This window comes from Mesitornis unicolor, unplaced genomic scaffold (assembly GCF_000695765.1).
Source record: "Mesitornis unicolor isolate BGI_N332 unplaced genomic scaffold, ASM69576v1 Scaffold5648, whole genome shotgun sequence".
NCBI lineage: Eukaryota > Metazoa > Chordata > Aves > Mesitornithiformes > Mesitornithidae > Mesitornis > Mesitornis unicolor.
The window spans coordinates 1-21,049 of record NW_010203723.1 but is presented as its reverse complement, the minus strand read 5'-3'; the positions used below and the strand labels follow the sequence as shown (position 1 = coordinate 21,049).

At 35.7% G+C, this 21,049-nt stretch overlaps 1 protein-coding gene across 1 annotated transcript; it reads right to left on the bottom strand.

Moving 5' to 3' along the window:
• Positions 1-255: 255 nt before the first annotated feature.
• On the bottom strand, positions 256-17,693 carry LOC104545614 (pericentriolar material 1 protein-like; the record flags this gene model as incomplete). The annotated part of the gene is made up of 17 exons (XM_010190801.1): positions 17,598-17,693; positions 16,763-17,008; positions 15,385-15,657; positions 14,666-14,836; positions 14,373-14,489; positions 10,862-11,039; positions 8,727-8,836; positions 8,088-8,304; positions 6,827-7,025; positions 6,353-6,529; positions 5,522-5,679; positions 5,104-5,318; positions 4,241-4,386; positions 4,030-4,159; positions 3,185-3,319; positions 1,491-1,681; positions 256-444 (listed from the first exon to the last, which is right to left on the bottom strand). Coding segments are annotated over exons 1-17 (2,948 nt in total), but the record flags the coding sequence as incomplete, so codon positions are not given.
• Positions 17,694-21,049: the final 3,356 nt, after the last annotated feature.

Genomic DNA, 21,049 nt, shown 5'->3' with positions numbered 1-21,049 from the left:
TCCCTAACGTTCTGTGATTCTGTGAATCACAGACATTTAATAAAACTGAAAACACAAGAAATAATCATATTATATTATTATACACATTGCTGGTAAGGAGATTTGGACAAGAAAGCACCACTGCACACAGCTCCCTAGCAAGCAGAGAAAATTTCACTTTGCTATAAAAGGATGCTTTGTAGTTAATGCAATGTTTCTCCCACACCTTCCAAATACACTCTGATGAGCATCAGATCAACAAGCAATGCCACTAACCTATCCTTGTTTTCTTTAACAAAATATGCATTTTCTGGTATGCTGTTATTGGGATACATAGAGGAACTGTCATTCAAACTTGATGCATCTTCTTCCTCTTCTTCTGCCTCAACAATTCCACTGGAGAGATAACCTTCTTCATCTCCATCCTCTTCATCATGGGTAGAACCTCCCCAGGTAGCCATCGTTCTAATGAATATTGGAGCAAAAAAGAGGGATGTTTGGGAAAGCAGGAGTGCTTTTGTTTGTTTATGACAAATTATTAAAACAAGCTGTTGACAATCACAAGTCTATCTTCAGTTAATGAAGCTGCACTGAAGTGAATTTCAACATTATCTCACCGATGCAAAATGAAACTAGTCTTCTGATACTGGGACGAGTTAAATAAAGTTGCTTACTGTTTCAGAAAATTACTTTACTATTGTTATAAATGGTGTAGAGATGAAGAAAAATCACTCTGAGCATTTGGAATTTTCCACAGATGCTCCTCTCCTTAGGTGATTTTTCTCCATTTATGGAGCAAGGGAAACTAAATATGCTGAGGAAACCCATAAGACTGGCAAGTTGTCAACTACAGTCACAATAGAAATCACAAAATTTACTGTTCTGTTGTAACATAACATTCAGTGCTCAGATGAAAACAGGAAACCGCCCCAAGACAGACATCTCACTAAAGAGAAGCACCCACTGACTAACTGTCCTGGTTTACTGGGACAGAATTTTAGACTTTTGTTCAGGAAAGCTGCACTTCTACAAAGACTACAATACTCGATTTCATGGGAACAAAGTGATAAAAGACTTTGTTTTAGTTTTCAGCCAGCATTGGTATGTGATGATCAAGGTCTTGAGATAAACAGGTGCAGAGGCAGGGGGGAGCAGAAACCCAGGGCAGTCGATTCCGAGCTGGCCAACAGAAATTATCCCATACCATAAACTTCATGGTCACTATAAACTATGGAGTTTGCAGGAGACTGCTATCCCTCCTTTGATGCCTGACAACCAAACCATTCTACTCCTGAGGCCTGCTCCCCCACTATTATCAGCTAAGTCTGTGTACCTTATATTAACAGTTATTAATATTTGGGTTTATTGCAATTATTTTATTAAATCTGTTTCTATTGCAACCTACAGGTCTCCTTTCCTTTTCCTGATTTCCCCTCCCAGGTGGGGAAGAATCACTAGGTGACAAAACAACTGCCTAAACCACACCACTAGTGAGTGACTTGTGTTCTTACTTTTCAGTCCTACTCTGCTGTGGAGTACACTGAGCTTCTGATCCTTCACTTTTAACAGATGCAGCAACAGTAGATATCGTTTCTGCAAGCTCTCTCCTTCTCTGATGTTCAGCCATTAAAGCTTCAAGTTGCTTTCTTCTCTGTCGCAATTCTTCTCTTAAAATCTCATGTCTTCTCATCTCAGTCCATAACTGCAGTAAAATGCAAACATTAGAATATAAACAAAATAAATACAATCTAAAGCACATTAAATATTCAGTATTTGATGCTACACTGATACCTTTTTGTTCAGGCATTGGAATTATACTGTAACTGAAGCTACAGTACAGAAAGCTGCAAAATACATCCTGTATTTACTATTTATCCCCAGTACTGCAAAATCTAAGAAGGTAATTAAACATTATAGGACAATTATTTTTTTTAAACAACGGTGCATGTTTCACTCAACACATAGTTTATGCATTATTAGTTAGCTCTAAGTAGCTCAGAATACTACCCTCTGGAGAAATCTGAAAATTGTCTCAAGTACTTCTTGATAATGAAGCAAAGGATACAACAAGATTTTCTGCAACTTGCAGAAACTTCAAGTTGCAGTGTATGTTTGAACAAGACTTAAGGAAGCCATGATTTACAAAGAACACAAGAAGGGAAAGTTAGAGGGGGAAAGAGACCTTTATCTATCTTGAATTCGATGCAGTGAAAGCACAAATGGAAAGAAACTTTTACAGAACATAAACAGCATAACATAATCGCATATATACATACATACATAAAAAACTGTGTAAGTGAACTATACTCAAAAACGCAGATTTAAGAGACAGACAAGTGACAATGTACTCAAGCCTGAAAGCAACTAACTAGTTGGTGGTGCTGGAGTCAAGAAGCTGTCCAATCAAAATCCATACATATTTTCATAATTAATAACCCAACTTGTTTGCTGAGTGTTAGCAACTGCATCAGCGTATTAATTATACACACAGTTCCTTTTTAGCAGGAAGAATTCAGACCTTTTAAGTGAAAAAAGTTGTCCCTTACTGCACATTTGGAAGATTTCAAAGTTCTGAAATTCTCTTATTGGAGAAGGAAAATCTGGCTTTTAATCACAAGAGTACAGGCACTGCCCAATCAGCCTCACATGAACTGTTAAATTTACAAGAATCATGATGCAACTCACAGAGAAAGTCTATTAAAAAAAAGGTATTTTTCAGATATCTGTTTCTGATGTCTAGTGTAGCCAGGAAACGCTTTTCATCACATATCCCTTCATCCCTACAAATGCTAGCACAATTTTCAGAAAGATTGCACAATACCCAGACCATTATTCAAGACATGAACTTTAGGGGAAAAGGGGAAGGAAGAAGCATAGAAGATAAACTACGTTTTGAATACCGTCATCATTTTCTTCATGGATGACTTGCTTGTGGTATACGCTACCAAATGTTCACAGTACAAATTCGAAATTCATTCAACTTCCATATTAATAGTTAGTAACAACTGCTCTATTTGGGGAAGATACCTTGCTAGTTCAGGTCAATATTTACTTTCCAAAATGAAACAAAGAAGTTACACATACTTTGTTAAAACAGCTACTACTCCGCTTTCCTTGACAGATACTTAAAAATGTCCCCAAGTTACCTAACACTTTTTTCCTTTTTAAACCTTTTTTAAGTCACAGAATACCAAGCATGAAATACCTCATGGCCTACTGGTACAGATTCATCAAATTCAAGTAAAGGTTTGCCAGCTGTGTTACACTCATTCATGGCCGGAGTTGAGGCTGCTGGTGAAGTCCGCCTGTTTGCTGGGCAGTTACCCAGGCCAGCTGACAACTGAAAGAGAAATCAAAATGGCAAAATACAGTAGTTTTCTAAAACTTACCCACTGTTAAAACCCAACAAAGTTCAGGCTTTATGACACAGGAAAATAAGTATTCCGTGAAAATGTTTTTTTAAATCAAAGCTAAATACTTATTTCTGAACTTAGCTAGGCATCAACAAAACTTATTTCTCTGCAATATAGTATTATATAATGCTGTAGATGCACAGTATTGATAATTTACCACTCACTTCATAGGAGAAATATTCATCTTCAAAGACTATGACAAACTGCACAATGCTGTGCTGTTAAGTTTGAATACAACGAAGTGTCGATCATGCTTGCAAGACACAACATTGTTTCAATATACCAGACCCTGTGAACCACTACTGAGTACTGAAGAAGCAGTGACTAGCAGGTAAAGACAGACAAATTTCAGGCTAAAAACAAGACAGAAGGTTCTCTAACTCTGAAGACTTTGAATTAAGGCTTTTGAGGACAAACTATAGCGAAGTTAAAGCTTGATACAGCAATTGTTGAGCCAGAAGCTACAGTGGTATGAGATGACCAGAGCTCTTCTGTTGGCTTAAAAGTCCAGCTGCTTACAGTATACAAGTATCAGCAATTTTAAGGGTTTTTTTTCAATTTTATAGTGAAAAAATGATGTGAAAGATATGTTTTGTGGCACTACAGCTTAAGAAATAAAAAAATACATTCTACCTACTTGAAGATCAGGACAAGCTTTCTGTAACACTTGAATTTTTTCTTGAATTTCAATCAGTTTTCTTCTTTCTTTTTGTAACTGCTGAAGCTCCTGTTGCTGCTGCTGAAGTTTAGCTTCATAAAACTTCTCTCTGTGTAAGCAAGTTATCCGCTTATTACTTGGCAAGAAGTCACCTAAAGTATGATTCTACTGTCCTTTGACAAAGGCATACCTTGCTTTTTCATTTAGTCCTACACCTCTTTGTAACTTGTTGGTACTAGCTCGGACATTGTTTGGTTGTTGCTTTGTCTCTTCCATCTCCCCCAAAAACAAGTCACCAATATTAGATGCATTGGTATCTGGCTCTGGATCATCATCCTGAAAGGATGTCAGAAAGGCAGTTATACCATTTTCAAGTTGATACATGAAGTATAACAAGTTCAGCCTGTCAAACTAATTTTTCAAAACTAAATGCTCTGAATAGCTTTATCTTTAGTTCAGATCATAAACTGGGAGTCATCATCTACATGTTTTTAATAAACATCACTAAATTAGCATGAGATATTCTAAATTAAAAGCACTGTCAATTTATAGCTGGTCCTCAAGATTCTAAAAAGAACCAAATCAAAAACATTCATCCAAACCCAAACCAAAATACCCTAACTTGAACATGTTGCAGCATCTGAAGATTTTAATCAAAACCAAATTATTTTTCCTCACTGACTGAATGATGTTGCAAAATCTAGGATTCAAAAACTAAACCTCATGAATATTAATTATAAGCTTAAAAGTGTAGATCAGTATTATTTTAAAATGTATTAAACATCTTCATTCATATTTTGTAATCTAGTGCTAAGGCGAAGTATTAAAGCTGATCTTCTGCTAAGTTAGCATGCCCCAAGAAAATTCCAGATTTGAACTTCAGAAGTATCACCTTTTACTTCAGAAAAATCAAACAGTATCTCTTTTTCCCCAGACTAAAAATGAGCATTTTAAATGCTCACACTAAACAGTGTTTTCTCCTATTAAAAGTTATACATTACATGGAATAATGACTGCTACATTTTTGTACACAGATTTATATTCACAAAATACCTGCACCATAGCAGCAAGGTTTTGCAATTGTCTAAGTTTCTGTTTTGCTGCTATAAGCCTGTTGATCTTTTGCTCAAACTCAGCATCTCCAGCAGCATCACCCAGACTGCTTCTGTGACTAGACACGGAATCTTCACTAACTCTATCTTCTTCCACTTCATCCTCTTCACCTTGGGGTAGATCTGTATCTTTGTCATGCTCCCTGTTGTGACAGTCTGGAGAGGAGGAAACAAAGCAGTACTAATGACACATTACTGAACTTCTAAAGTCCACTGCAGTTACTGCACATTAGAAAACTATCAGCTTAATGATCAGACTTGAACATTTTGCTCATCGAACAAGGTTCTCCAAAATTCTGTGCAGCTATCAGAATTATTTGCACTAACACTTAAAATTATTAGAAGATTTTGGAACGTACCTAGAGTAGAAGACATTTTTAGAGTCCTTATATTAGCGGCAGATCGGTTATTTATTTCACAGTCTGTATTAAGATGTCTTCCATCTCTGTTATTAGTTCCACACTGTACATTTGAGGTGCTATTTATTTCACTCCAACTGCTGATTCCTTGAGGGTTTCTAGGGTAAAATATATTACTCACATTAACTTTTTCAAGAACTGCTTTCAATGCAATTTTACCTCAGCCATTTTATTAACTGGCTTTCAAAGAAATGTGTCCTGACCCTTTTAAAAAACAAACAAGCAAGGAAAAAAAAAATCAACTCCACAAAAACACAGTCCCGACATTTGCAGTTTCTCAATATCCATCTCCTCCAATTTTCTTTTTAAGCAATCAGAAGCAGCTATGAATTATGCCCTGCGAGATCTACAAAAACATAAATGGCTTTCAAGATATATGCCTATATTATGAAAGCTTTATGATTCATAGCTAAATTAGTATACAATTCTGTACAGTGAAGATCCTTGCCCTGTTAGACTATAGCTGTTAAATGCCTCTCTAAACTCAAGTTTGTTTTTTGATTCAATTCACTAGCCTAGGTCTGTTAACCTCCTAGTAGAATTTCATGCACATTTTTCAGTGCTTAAAGCCCAAGAATTTACAGATTTAAGTCTCTTACAGTGATTTTTCAAATGTCCAATCTAATCTACATTTGCTATAAATTAAACTTTTGGAAAGACAATGTAATCACAGAATTAAGATACTTCTGGCTGACTGAAATAATGTATTGCTTCAGGAAAACTGTAACGACTTAGCTACAAAGATTTAGGATGACAAAAAAATATGACAACCTAATATTTGTAATGGGCTGTGGATCCTCATGTTCAGAATCACTTTCTGATTCTTCTGTTTCTTCCTCTTCCTTTGTGTTTTCATTCACAGCATCTGTCATCATATCAGATGTCTGTTCATAGTAGTGAACTAACTCACGTAACTCATTCAGCCTTTTACGAACTTCATTTAGCTTCCTGAGGAGAAAAAAAGAATGTGCAATGTGTTTTGTCATATCAATCAAATTTATGTAGAGTTAAAAGGTATATATACTATTTATAGTTCCTAAAGTTTACTCCCATTTTCCTAGCTGTAAGAACCTTCTGCTTGAAGCTCTGAACTCATGTAACTGTCTTCGACCATTTACTAAATGGTCTATAATACTAAATTAGATAGATTCAAATACGAAATGGTTTCTTAACACAGAACTTCTTTTAAAAGTAACACTCAAAATCACTAAAGCACATTACGAGAAAAAATTAAAGAACTTTTACTGAAGCTTTTCTGTTGGATTTAGATTGTCATCCTCTTCACTCTCGTTCTGAGAAACCAGAGAATCAGGAGGATACGGAGCAGATGCCAAGCTATTTGATTCGCCATTGACAACAGTTACTATGCCTGCAGGACCAGAAGCAGCTGAAGTTGTACTTCTTTGATCAATACTCCTTTGAGGAGAACCTGAAGCAGGAAAAACTACAGAAAAGAAATGCAGCTCATAAGAACAACTTGCAAAAATGAATCCACTTAACTAAATCACATTAAATGTAACTACAGAAAATATTAACAACATATAAACCAGTAATTAGTAACTTCTTCTCTTGAAGAAAAAAAACTTTTAACAAAAGTTTCATTCCATGCAATGCCAATAGGCAGAGTAATAAGCAGCTTTTGTAAACAAGACTTAAGTCAGTTCTTTTCAGCTTTTTTTTTTGCATACATATGCTGCACAACACATCTGAGATTTGATATGTGCTTTTTCAAGCTACATGAAATGATATCCAAATATGTTCATATTTTATGTAGAAAGACTGGAGTATAGTGATGCAACTATTAAATCAGTCTGCCCTTCTCCAGGAGCATGCTTAAGTGCCTCATTTCTTAATGTTAACCAGAATCTACTGTGATCACCCCTCAAAAGTTTCCAGCTATATGACAAATTTCAGCAATACAAATGTATTTCTGGAAATAGAAAGCAAAAGCAGCAAACAGGCCCACATTAAAACTTTAAGAAGAAGAAAAAGCCATCTAAAGAACAGACCAAAACTCTACTCCATCCAGACAGTTAAATTCCTCTGTCATGGCCTATGATCCAAGTCCTTGCAACTAGTGCATAAGAAAGTCTTTTGACAGTGGACAAGTAAACCCTGTAACACCACAGAGCTACAAATATCTGAAGTGCTGAGTACATAAATACAGATGTACTGTGATAAAAATACAGAAAGTTCAAGTGGTACTCTCCACAAGTCAAATGTGTCAGACAAGCCTTGAAGAAAAAGGTCCTGTCATCACATCCTCATATTAGTCGACTCTGATAATGTTATAAACCAAAGTGCTACTAGCAAAAACACACATTACTTGTAGAGCTCTCCATTAAGCCAGAAACTTACACAGCATTAAAAAACATTTACATAATATTGCTCCAGCACAGCTTTACCACCTGCCTTTCATTAACCAGTTGCAAGTTGAAAGCCCATATTACAAACGTGCACATTTAAAAAGTTGTATTCTTATACAATTTTCCCTATATTTACTTACAGGAGGAGTTATTTAGATGTTGGTCACGAAGCGTATGAAGTTCTCCTAACAGTTTGTCCATTTTTTGCTTTTTACCCTGCAACATTCGCATCTTATTAAAAAGCTGTGCCTTCTCATCTGACAGGTGTTCGGACATTGAAGAGTTTCTACTTTGTGAAATCTCTCTGGTAAGTGAAAGACTTTCTGCTTGCCTTCTATTGTCTGGCACAGATTGTGTCTAAAAAAGAGTAATTTCATTTTATTCAGAGCACTATGAAAAAAGAAATAGATAACAAGAAACAAAAAGCCCTCTTATAGGCTTGCTAGGCTCAACATCAGAACAAAGACCATTATAAAGGGAAACATAATGAAAACACTCATGATATCCCATCCAATTATATATTGGTATAATACAGAATTACACTGCAATACAGAATCTATTTCTTTAGACTTTCACAAAAAACTAAGACAGAAATAGTAGCTCAGTCAGCTAAAAACTTTTAAGAAAAAAAGGATACTGAGCTTTCAAATTTAGGGAACTCCAATTACTCCACTAGCAAATACACACAAGTAAGCAAGACAAACATTTAACTACACTGTTAAAAAAAAAAAGAGAAACAGACAATGGCAAAACTTATACAGTCCATTCCAAGGACTGACCTGAGAATCATGAAGTTGGTTATGAAAGCGCTGAATTAAGTCATTCAATTCTTCATTTAGTTCTGATGTAAGGCTTACTCCTGAAACACTACCTGTAGTCTCTGTTACAACTGAGAAGGAGGAAAAACTGTAAATACTCTTCCACAGCAATGAAATACAGGCTATTTGATTAAAACATTTGGTTTAACCGGAACATCAATATACCGGACCTCTTAAAATACAGCAATTATTTTTAATGTTGCATCCTTCCCACTGAATTTACACTTGAAAGATTACTTTCATTACAGAAATACTAAAAGACAACTCACAACTCCTTCGTGAGGAACTAAACAAAAGGATTTTATACATCTGTTCTGTGTTTTGCTAAGAAGGTCAGAGCAAAATGAAAATGACCAAGTTGTTCAGGGTTGATGAAAACATTTTGTTAGAAAGAAAACTGTTACTACTTAGTACAACCACACTAAGAACAGTAGATGTAATTTTACTTCCTTAAAACAGTAAATTAACAAGAGACCAAGCTTTCATCTTGGTATAGTTTGTAATCTTTACACAGCTGCAAACAGAGTCTTGGAGGTCTGTTCTTCAAAAAGCTTTATGAGAGCAATACACTAAAAACAGCTTTCAGGGAGGGGGAAAAAGCTCAGATTCAAACAGTACTAAGATGTGGAACTGGCAGTCTTGAGATCTAAATAACTCTTCCCCCCCCAGTATGAACCAGCACTATAAGAAAAATCAAGCACAAATATTTATTTTCCCCATAGATCATGACTTTGTTACCTGCACAATAAAGTTTTTCTAATTTCAAATTTAAAAACGTTTATTTTGCCCTACATTGAATTTGAATCTTTACATTTCCTACCCTGCAGTACTGGCACATGTCACATCTTTAAGTCAATACAAACAGCAGTAAGACACTGTTAAGAGTGACAGTAAGAGTTTTCTTCACTACTTCCACTTTCTTATTCATAAGTCTATCAAATCAAGGACAGTAAAAAAAAATCAAAAAGAGGAGCTCATTAGAGCAAGGAACCTTAAAGAGATATTTTTGTAAAATGTTGAAAACAATGTTTATATTTCTACAAACGAAGCTATTTTGAATACAAAACCTAACTGTAATAAGAACTATCCCACATACCCTCTAATCAAGCCTAATGGGAACTCTTATGGGGAAGAGTCATGGAACAGTAACATAGACTGAATCTGAACTTGCTCAGTGCAAAAGTTATCCTCTACAAATGCACACAAAACTGTACACCACTTCCAAAGAAAACTGAACATGATTTAGGGAGAGGTGGGAAGCAGGACAAGTTACCAACAAACAAAAGATAATTCACACGTCAGCAGTGCACATCAAGGACAACTGTCTCCTTTTTAAGGCTGAACTCTTAAGAAAACAACTCTGCTGACAAACTTCAAGCAGATATCAAAAAGAAGTCTCTGTCCCAAAGATAATTTTTCAAAAATTGGGAATATATGAAAGTCAATTAGAAGAATTCTTTTAAACTGAAGGTTATAACACAACGGTGGTGCTCTATTATCATAATCGTGCCCTCAATTTACATACCATAAAATTTCAGAGGTCTAGTTTACTTATGTAAGTGCTTTAGCAACTTCCTCCTTTCTTTCATTGGATAGACCATTAGTCTACCAATGGCTATTAAACTGCCAAGCAACCAGTCACCAAAAAAACAAACTGCATGAAAAAGTAAACAAAAATTGAAACTACCAACCACCTACACCCAGAAGGATGCAGAAAGGGAGAGAATACTCTGTATCCCTCTACTCAAATTCTTTCCTTAAAGGCCTGGTACAATGATGGAGATGAGAGGCAGGCTCCTAATCTGATGCAGTAGACCAACTTGTAGGAAAAAAACCCCCACTTTTAGGATTTTACAAGTAAACCACAGAAATTGGCTGTGTGGTTCTTAACATGCCATTTTACAATGTTACATTGTCAACTCTTTTGAGAAAGAGAAGCCTTGCAGTAACTTTTTTTAAAGTGCATTATAAAAAACCCCAAACAAACAAAAAAAACCCAAAAAACCCCCCAAAACTTTTAAATGTGTATTCCACAACTCCAGCTTTACTCAACCAGCATGCTAACATGCTATCAAAGATACTGTCACTCCACATACCAGAATCATCCATGACAGCAATTGCTTGCTCTGCTTTATGCTGCAAAGCAAGAAGAGCTGCCTGTCTTCCTTGAAGAGCCTTCAATTGCTCCTGCTGTTGTAGCATCCTTTTCAATAAATCATGTTGCTTCTTCAAGTTCTCCAACTCCTCTTTAGCTTCCTGTTGAGGATCTCTGGCCTGCAAGATACAGAAGAACATTACCATAATCATGACAATGTATTTGTTATGTACTAGTGACAGAAGTGTCAAAACAAGCACGACTTTACACTAGCAAGGCTGTTTGATTCTATTAAAAATGTGAAAATGAAACAACTTCACCCTTCCAGTAGTCCTTTTCAGTCTAAAAAATTTAAACATCAAATAAGCATAAACCTGTACCACCAAGACATGCTTACCAATCCTGGGGGTTAAGTTTTCTTTAGAAATCCAGTCAGCTTCCCTAACGTGTCCCAGAGACTAACCCAAGCATCCCTCTGTTTTTTGAATCATAAAAGAGGGCATTAAACGGTAAGACTGGTAAAGCTAAGCAAGATAAGGCATGGTATCATGGAGTTACATATAATGTAAGATCTAGATTGATTTACTCAGCTAATATCTCTAAATTCTTAACAGATCGTTTGGGGCAGTTATTGTTCTCCAATCTATGTGTTTAGTTTTGTACACTATATTTAAGCCATAGATACTAAAATAGACCAGATTTATGTAAACCAATTCAAAACAAACATGCACAGAGCCCCATCTACAACATATTTTCAAACATATGGAAATAGATCTGAAGGAATGAAAGCACGTTGTTTATTTATTAAAACGAAGTTTTGTCATTCTATGCTAAGTAAAAGCTTGAGATTTGCCTCAAAACTTTTATTCAAGGATCGTCAGCAAATTCAGTATTTAAATAAGACATCCACGGTTAAGATCCTGATTCTACTTGAAATCAGATTATTGCACTATGCAGATTAAACCATGGAAGAACTTGCCTCCTTTTTGTCAGGAGTTGACAAGTATTTGCAAAGAACATTGCTAACTTAAAAGCATCTTCTCTTCACATAGTGCTAAGTTCCTGAAGCACAAAATTCTCTCAGTCTAAAAATTCTGCACCACATATCAGAATAGAAGCAGGCATCTTATTTAGTTCTGGAGACTGGAGAATGCTCAAGTTTCCAGCAAAGAAAGGAGAAGACAACCAGAACTCTAAACTTCTGAATCTGTCACTGGAACAGGCACTGCCAGTGGTGCTGATCATTCCTGTTAAACCTCCATCTTATATATAAAAAGCAAAGTAGAGGCAAAATAGAGTACACAATGAAATCAACACAGGAACAAGGGGAAGAAATGGAAAAAAAGAGTTGTGTCTCAGTATCATTCCCTCATTAAGTAACCCAAGCTTTATCTAAAGTACCAGATTTGCTCGAGTTCATTAAAATCACAAATTTTTCAAGGTTAGTTCTACATTTAGACTAATAAGCTTGAAAAAATTAAGCCTTTTATTTTAGGGTGGGAAAAAACCAATCAAACTTACTCTTTTTTTTTTTTTTTAATCAGACTAAAAGAAAGTCAGAGAAAAGCTGGTAACAGATAACAAGTTTTAGACTCCAAGCCCCCTGGTCTTCCCAATTCCAACCAAATATTTACACAAACAGCTATACAAAAACATTTGTGGAACAAGTTAAGGCTACTATTCTCTATTTTCTCTATATGGTATTAGCTTAAATTTGCATTGACAGACTATTGGTGGAAACAAGACAAATGTCTAAAAGTCACATTTACAACACATTTTCCCAGAAAGAGAATGGCAAAACTGGAAGGATCACCTACATACAGTCAGAAGACCTGTTGTACAGTTACATGCAGTACTTTCTCTGTCAATGTTGACACTTCAGAGGAGAAAGTTGTCAAACATCTCTAAAGAAAAAAACTCTAGACAAAGAAGATTCATTCCGTGAAAAGACAGCTGGATACAGATAAGCAGGCCCAATGGGAACATTTACTACAAGTAACAGATACATTTGAAGCAGATAACAGGGAAGAGGTGAGGGGAAGATCAGCATGTATAAACCCTACTTGAGGCTTAAATAATATTTTGAAGTGTACCTTTGAAGGCAATCCATGTTCTTGGCTATTAATCCTACAAGGCCAGATTTCCCTGTCATTCAGAGCAGCTCTGTCACTTTTGCCTTTAGGGCTTGCTGTAACATCAATGTCTGTAACCTGTTCTTGTGAAGCTGAATTCCCTAGTTTGTCCTCAATGTGGGGCCAAATGCTCAAACTAAAAGATACCTCCTTTATTAGAGAGTTTAGTATGTTAGATTTTGAACAAGTGCTTCAACTTCGCATGCATTGTTAAGTTACAAACCTACCCACTTGCATCTTGTCAAATAATGAAAATTAATATAAAATAAAATCTACTAAAGAGCAAAGACATTTTTAGTCATTCTTAGAATTTTCATAACAGTAAGGCCCCATATAACAATTAACCTTACAGGACAAGAAGTATTCATTCTGCATGTAATAGATTCAAGATGCATGTAAAGAGAAATTAGATGCAAAATGAAGAGCCAGATATAAAACTAAAACCCATTTTGCAAAGACGAAGAAAAATACAAGTTTACATGCATACTTCTTAAAAACTGTACTGGTCTTTTTCTGCATTTTTCAATTTTTATTTTTTTAAGTTAAAAGTACATCTTGTCTATAATTTTATTTCTTAACAGGGATAAAAAGAGTTCTTACAAAGCTAAAAATAATTACAAAAACTTCCTTATGTTTTAATTGCTGTTTTACTTCCAAGCATGTAAATTCTCATCTGTAAAACATTCACTGTACCAACCGGTCAAAAGAGCACCAGCTCTCTAGTACTCTTCCTCCATATAGTAGCATTGGAAAGTGTAAAACAAATTGTTATTAAAATGCTTTTGTATCATCTACAAGATTTGTTTACCATGTTAATATAAAATGTTTTATAAGGAGAAAGGAAGACTGACTGTGTATTTCAAAACTAAATTTGGAACACATTTTCTAAAAGGTGCCCATCTCTCCAAAAGAGGAGAGAAGCTTCTCTGTTAGGTCAGTATTATCGTATCACTAGAAAAAAGCTTGGGAAATGGCCCATTAATGACTCCTTTCTAACCCTCTCCTCACCAAACACCACCAAGTGTTCCCCACTGACAGAAACAAACTTACAGATGAAAAAAATGTATAGAAAACTACACCTTGCTACATCAATCCAGTGCATGCTCTGCCAAAGTAAACATTGAACACCTCATTCTACTTTGAAGACTGAAGATTTTGTAAAAACTAATCAAGATATATTTTTCTTATGACAGAATCATTAGTTTTTTCCTCCTTATAAAAAAAAAGTAAAATTATCCACACATGCATGACTCCTTGAATAGTGTGTTTAGGGATTTACTATTTTTAATTGAACTGCGGATTATGACTATCATAACAATCACAACAAAAACAAAACAAAGTCTTCATTTCTAGCACCTTAATTACTAAAAGGCAGCTTACCGTGGTATCTGAAGCCTCAGACTGCACATCAATGTTTAGCGATGTGCGCTCACCTACAGAACCAGATCCCACAGCTGAATCTATAGTCCGAACATCCTCCTCCTCATTTTCTCTAGCCTGAAATATTTCATTAGCATAAATCAAAAGCTATATAAGGGGGCAGAAAAAATGAATTATGGAAGGTACTACAGACCAAAACCAACACCCCCAGCAGCACCATCAAAACATCAATGGTCACAACTCCTAAAAAAGCTTACAATGCAGAAACAAATATATTATGTTCTCAAACTTACAAGCATCTTTTGCAAAAATTTCAGATAGGATTTCTCCTGCTCTTTAAGGTGATCTATAAGGTGTGATAAACGCTCAACATTGGCCGATCTTTCATTTTTCTCTACAAGATCATCCCGCATGGAGCTGGCCTTAGCAATATAGTCGCGAATTTGAACTAGTCTGCTCACAATCTGTAAAGATACTGAAGTTACTGAATGCATTCAGCTACAGCTTTAACGTATTTAATGCACGAGACATGGTGACAGCAACAGCAAGGTAGTAATTTAAAGGGGTGACATACTAGTACTTTCAATCCTATAAGCACACTTCTGCAAGTGGTTAGAAGTCAACAACTTTCATAGGAACAGATGTATGCATGCGCGAAGTGCAAGGCTGAAGCACAGGGCTTCTTGTCGACATAGGCTAAAACAGAATTGAGCTCATAAACGTATGAAAATATTAAACTGCGAGAGTAACTGCATAGAAGATGGAAATTAGGATGAAAATTAATACTGCTTCTGTTACCAATTAGAAGATTTCTAAAAATCAATACATGATTAAGTTTGGTTTCACATTTTCCTCACATTGCCTTTTAGAACAGCAGGACAATAAGTATTTCCAATAAAAATTTAACAGTCATACTCTTCAGAAATTTAGAAAGATGCACTGAAAAGTAACAAGGTAATTATAATATTTTAAAGAGTCAATATTCTGTATACTTTATAGCCTATGTAAATACCTGACTGCTATCCATAGCTGGTTCTCCCCTTCCATCTTCTTGAGTAGAGACTTGACAATTTTGCAAGAAATCTTTGCTTAGAGCAGCTCCAAACAACTCTTTACACTGCGCCGATTCCCTACTTTGCTTTTTCTGAGAACCTGAGGCAGGATCTTTGCTTTTGTTAGTGTTTATCTGCATGGACAGGAAGTTGAATGGCTTTTTGTTTTCATTAAGTTGACGCTTGTTGTTAGCAGCCGTTGCCCTGCCTTGAGAATCACTTCCAATGCTTCTCTATAAACAAACAAAAAAAAGAACTGCTTTATTTTTTTCCCTCTACTATATTCTCAGTCCTGATTAGCTTGAATTACCAGTTATGCAGTATTTTTAGACTGATTTCGAAGTTACCTCATTAGTTGCTGACTAGTCAAAAGCTAGCTAAAGACAGTGCCAGAGATTTTTGCCATATAGTGTTCAGAAAGCAAGCCCGGTCACCCAGCACAGCTGAGAAGTAAAAGAGTTCTGCAGCTCCTCAGAGCTTAGTTCTTCATTCTTGCTGTGGCCTTCACTATAGTGAAGCACCCTACCTCTCCAGGTACATCTGAGATAATACTAATAATAAAAGAGCTACATATTCACTTGCAGAATATGATACCTTGTACTTCAGCTTGTCTTTAGAACCTTCTGAATAGCAACTTGCCGTAACATACGTCTGGGGAGGAAGTTATGCCTAGTCTTTATATTCTAAGTCAAAGCAATAAATCACATTTGAAAGAATTTTCACAACCCAACAAGTTAATGACAAGCTTTGGAAAGATTAACAAGCCTCTGTTCTAAGACTGTTAGCACAAATTTATGCCTTGTTACCAAGAATTAATCCCTCATACTTTTCATTGTTTTAGACAAGGAAAGGACAAATGTGCCACATTTTCAAAGCAGCAGTGATGGCTCAAGAACTCATGTCATACATTTCTCTAGACTCTACTTAAGAGCAGTTTTTAATGCTACTCTTCTGCATAATTCACACAGATAATGTTCACAATCACAAACTGGCACTTCAAGGACAGCCTTTTAAAATATGGTAGTAGATATTTTTGAGCAGCGGACAAACATAATGAGTAAGAAATACTGATTTTACGATACAGAAATGCATTAAAGATTGAGAGGAAGAAAGTGAAGCCATGTAGCACACTCTCAAGCATAGGAAAGCCATGGTCCTGAACTCCCCACAATTTTCTCAAGTTCAAAACCAGAACTTTGATTTGGCTCCCATGGTCCCTAAAAGATTTTTTCTTTGAATCTCAAATCCTTAAGAAAGCTTATTCATCTGTCAAATTATTAAGAAATAGCTGAATAAATGATGTGGTCACATTTATAGTGGGAGCTGGAATTCACAAACCTGATCTAGATCACTGAAATTTATCTTTTGTTTAAGCCTTTCTAGCTCAGCCTGCTCTGGAACAGACATCTGGGTCATGTATCGAGCATGAGGAAAACTATGAGGACTTCTGGTCCTTCGTCGTCCCATTCCAGGTGAAGATTCTGGAGATATATCATTAGGAAGCCTCGTTTCAGCTTCCCCACCAAGCTTTTTCTTGTTTTTTTCTGAAGATCTGTTTGCTTTCTTCTTTTCACTTCCCCAGTCCTTAAGAGGAACGAGAAAGAAGAAAAAAGCTGTATTTGTTATCTGTATAGATGAAAAGTAAACATTTGAATTCCGTGAAAGAGAGTTTGTTTAAAAGTAAAAACAGAAAGTAATCTCAAAATATGCCCTAAGTTTTCTAGAGCAAACATCATATTACAACATATAATTTTCTTCACTGCATAAATTTAAAATAGCTTGTCAGGAAATGTTAAACCCATTTCACCATACAATGCATTAAATTAGTTTCAAATGAAGCTAAAATTATATTATTCTTCTTTGCTGAAGACTCTTCAGCAGTTTCAACCTCTTAAGATTAGTTTCCACTTTCATGACACCTACAATGCTCTTGTGTCTAGCTACTTTATTGACTCAATACTTACCATAAATATATCTGCAGACAAGCTCTGAATTACACTTACTGCTTGCTTACATCTACCTCAATAGTTTTTATTGGTTTTGTGGATATTTACCTGTAAAGCTGAACTGACAGGGCTCAGGGTTTTGCACTGTTACCTCCCACTAACAGAATCTATCTGGTAACTTTACTGTACAGCATTAAAAGTCAACTGAAATATAAGATTAATTATACCGTGTTGTTCAGCCGGTCATCCAGGCTCTCATTGCTCCAGCTAGGCAAGTCCTGATCATTCATGCCTTCTTCAAAGGGACCACCTCCTGTTGCCATGACAAGCAAGCAATTAAAAAAATCTAAAAGAAAGAGTTGAAAGAAATGTGCTGTATTACAATCAGTTTATATAGGATATTTTAAGTATTCATAGTCGGAGATGACAACAAAGAAAGTAAACGATTTTTAAATTTTTTTTTAGGCTCTCAGTACTCCTTACTAAAACACACTATACAGTACATGAAAAGATTGCTTTGTGATGCATACAGCCTGCACTTTCAGGTCCAAGGTGATGTTTATTCAATACAGGAAGTGACTTTGGAGATATGAAACGTCAAATTTTCACATTTATTTCAATATTATGATGTTGACAACAGAGCACTGAAGGGGATACTTGATACAATACACAAAAAAAGATATCAATAAAAGGATTTTTACTTTCTTTACTACAGGTTAAGAATTTTAAGCAGTGAATGTTGTGCCACGTACAACTAACTTATAGTGTACAGCAAAAACAAAATACTTTGTGTTTCCTAAAGCTTTGCTGTTCTCCAATAGTGTCATTCTGTGCACTATAAATCAATTTAGAAGTTAAAAGTTTTCACTTTCACTTCTAATTTTGACATTAGTAACAAAAAAAAAGTTGTTAAAGCTGAAAGATCAGAAACAAAGTATTCCTTTATAGCAGTAAAATGAGATTAGCCTCATCAAAAAGGTGAAGAGCATATAATGGCATATGCTTTTAGGCTGCAATTAAAACTGTGTAGCCTAAGTACTGCTAGCACAGTTTTCACTGCACAAAGCTACAAATATTTTCTTTATATTTTCTTTACAACACCCAGGAAATTGTTAGATGTAGAAGAAAAACAATCTTGCAGAGAAATACCAGTGTTAGGACATGCTTTATTTTTAACTGAAAAATAATTTAAAAGGACCATTTATTTCTAAACTTTTACTGCAACCTATTTATTATTAATTTTCACCCCAAGATTTCACACAGTGCAGGTGAAAAAGCTACCCAGAACTTAATCTTAAATATCAAAGATGGTTGGTTTTTTGTAATAATCTTTCCAGGGGAAAAAAAATAATCCTGAACTAAGTTTAAAAGCTGTACTAGCACACCTATCTTGCTTAGGTATATTATTCAATCAAAATCACACAGTACAGCCCTCTCAGCAGGTGCATATGCACAAAGCAGTATTCTGATGTAAACACAGCCTATTACCACACCATTAAGGAAATGGGATCTACCAGGTATGCTCACTGTACCATAACCACATTCCCACTCTCACAGCATACTAAAGTAAATCACGCTAACACAGTTAGGAGTAATTCAGCTTCTGCATCTCACAGAACCATGACACAAGTATAATTAAGTGTTTGCTACATTGGGAACCAGCATATCTGTGCCCTACTGTCCTTGCACATTCGTTCATACTCCCTTTTTCAACCCAACAGAAGTGTCCACTAGGCCATGCAATCAGAGGGCACTATGTACTAACTAGCTAGCCAACAAACAAAACTAAAATAAATTTAAAAAAACAAAACAAAACCAGATGAGTTCTCAACTGGATAAGCTGATACCCTGATCTGGGTAACCTTATGACTATATAAGAACTATTTGCAGCATCAAGGAGGGCAAATAAAAGCCATGTCACCAGGAGGAGCTAAACCCAGCCAGATCAACTGTAAAACCACACCTTCTGTTTAACTTTCACTCAGGTGAACTGTTAGATTTATTTAGAAAATAAGAACACAATGCCCTTTCACAGTTTCTTTGTTTTCACGTAGAAACATAAACATCCTATTGAGAAGTTGGCAGAGAAGCTCTCCATCCAACTCAGGGCAAGCTTGACAAGCATTCAAAACAAATGTATAGTTATAAGTTTAGCTTATGTTAGAAAACATCTATGCATTTTAAGAACTTTCCTCCAGTATAGATAAACTGTTTAGCTTTTCAGATGTGCAAGACCAAACATTTCAACTGGCACTCTATTCTGACCTATGCCACTAAGCATAATGAGTTCATCTGGACAAGATTAGGGGCCATCTGGGTTTACAGTCCAAATCAGTAAGCTGTTTCCTCATCATCATCATCATGTTATATAATTCTACTGAAACCGTAACAAAAGAAGTTTTTCCCTATCTTCCACCATAAAAACAAGAAGAGGCAATATTCATCCTTACATAATACAAATAACTATTCATTTAAAAGTTTCACAAAAGCTATCATCAACAGCCTTTGCTGCAGGAGTCTCTGATTACCTCTGAAGTAAACTGACTGCCCCAGAGAGAATATTCTGAACGATATTCTCAAACAAGGACACTAGGTATACGCCAATGCACCTTACTAAATACAGGTCAAAAATTACAATATTCTGATTACTTCCAGGAAGAGGTTTTTAATGTGTTCTAACAGAACTGCTTCCTTCCCAGAGAGCAAGTCTCTAAACATTCATATCTTATATTATTTGGATACCTTTTGATATTTCCAAATGAGTTCTATTCAAATGAGCTTAGGATCACAGACCTATGCTGGTACATTATCCCTTCAACTCACTTAAACACAGAGGTTCTGCCACCTTTTTTCTTAGAAACTCTCCCCAATGAAGCTGTGTTTTTCACATCCTCACATACACACACTTCACTTCATTTGTACTTTGTATTACTTTTCATTTTACCAACTATTTCCATTAAAAAATCCTCTTATAATATCCTTGGTATGCTATTTCTGCATCCAGCAGCCCATCAGCAATCTCAGCTTCTTGCACATTAGAAAATCTGTATAAAAGCTCTATTTGAGGATGTGCATACTGCCTTACTAGAGACTTGAAAAGACTTCCAAGAGTATTTTCTACAGAAATCACTTAATATGTTAAGATTATAGTTAAAACATGTAAGACTGTAGTCAAAATCTACTTTGTATGTGTAACAGCAATATGCAAATTGCTCAAAAGTATCACTACAAAACATGCTAACAAACCTAAGATACATATTTTAACAGCTTTTCTATTTCTACATTGGAATTGTTTTTTACTTTTTTCCTATAGCATTTATGTGAACAGTTCTGTACTTAATTCTGCACATAGAATCTTCTGAAAGTTAAAAAAAAAGTTGTAAAAAAACATATTAGAGCCATAAAGGCTGAAAATGAGATCAAACATTTTGTTAAGTTTAGCTTTTTAAGATATGCGCTCCTCACTGAGCATTACTTTAGCATTAACTCATTAAATACGTACTGAATATTGCAAACTATACAATATCATCAAACAGGGACAGACAACGGAGCAAGTCCTCTCTTGTTGCACCAGATAGTCCTCACACGAGCAACGCGCTAAGATAACTCCAAACTCAAACACTCGGACCAAGGGAGCGATGCTCAGCACCACCAGCCTGCAGATCTGAGGCCGAGCCAC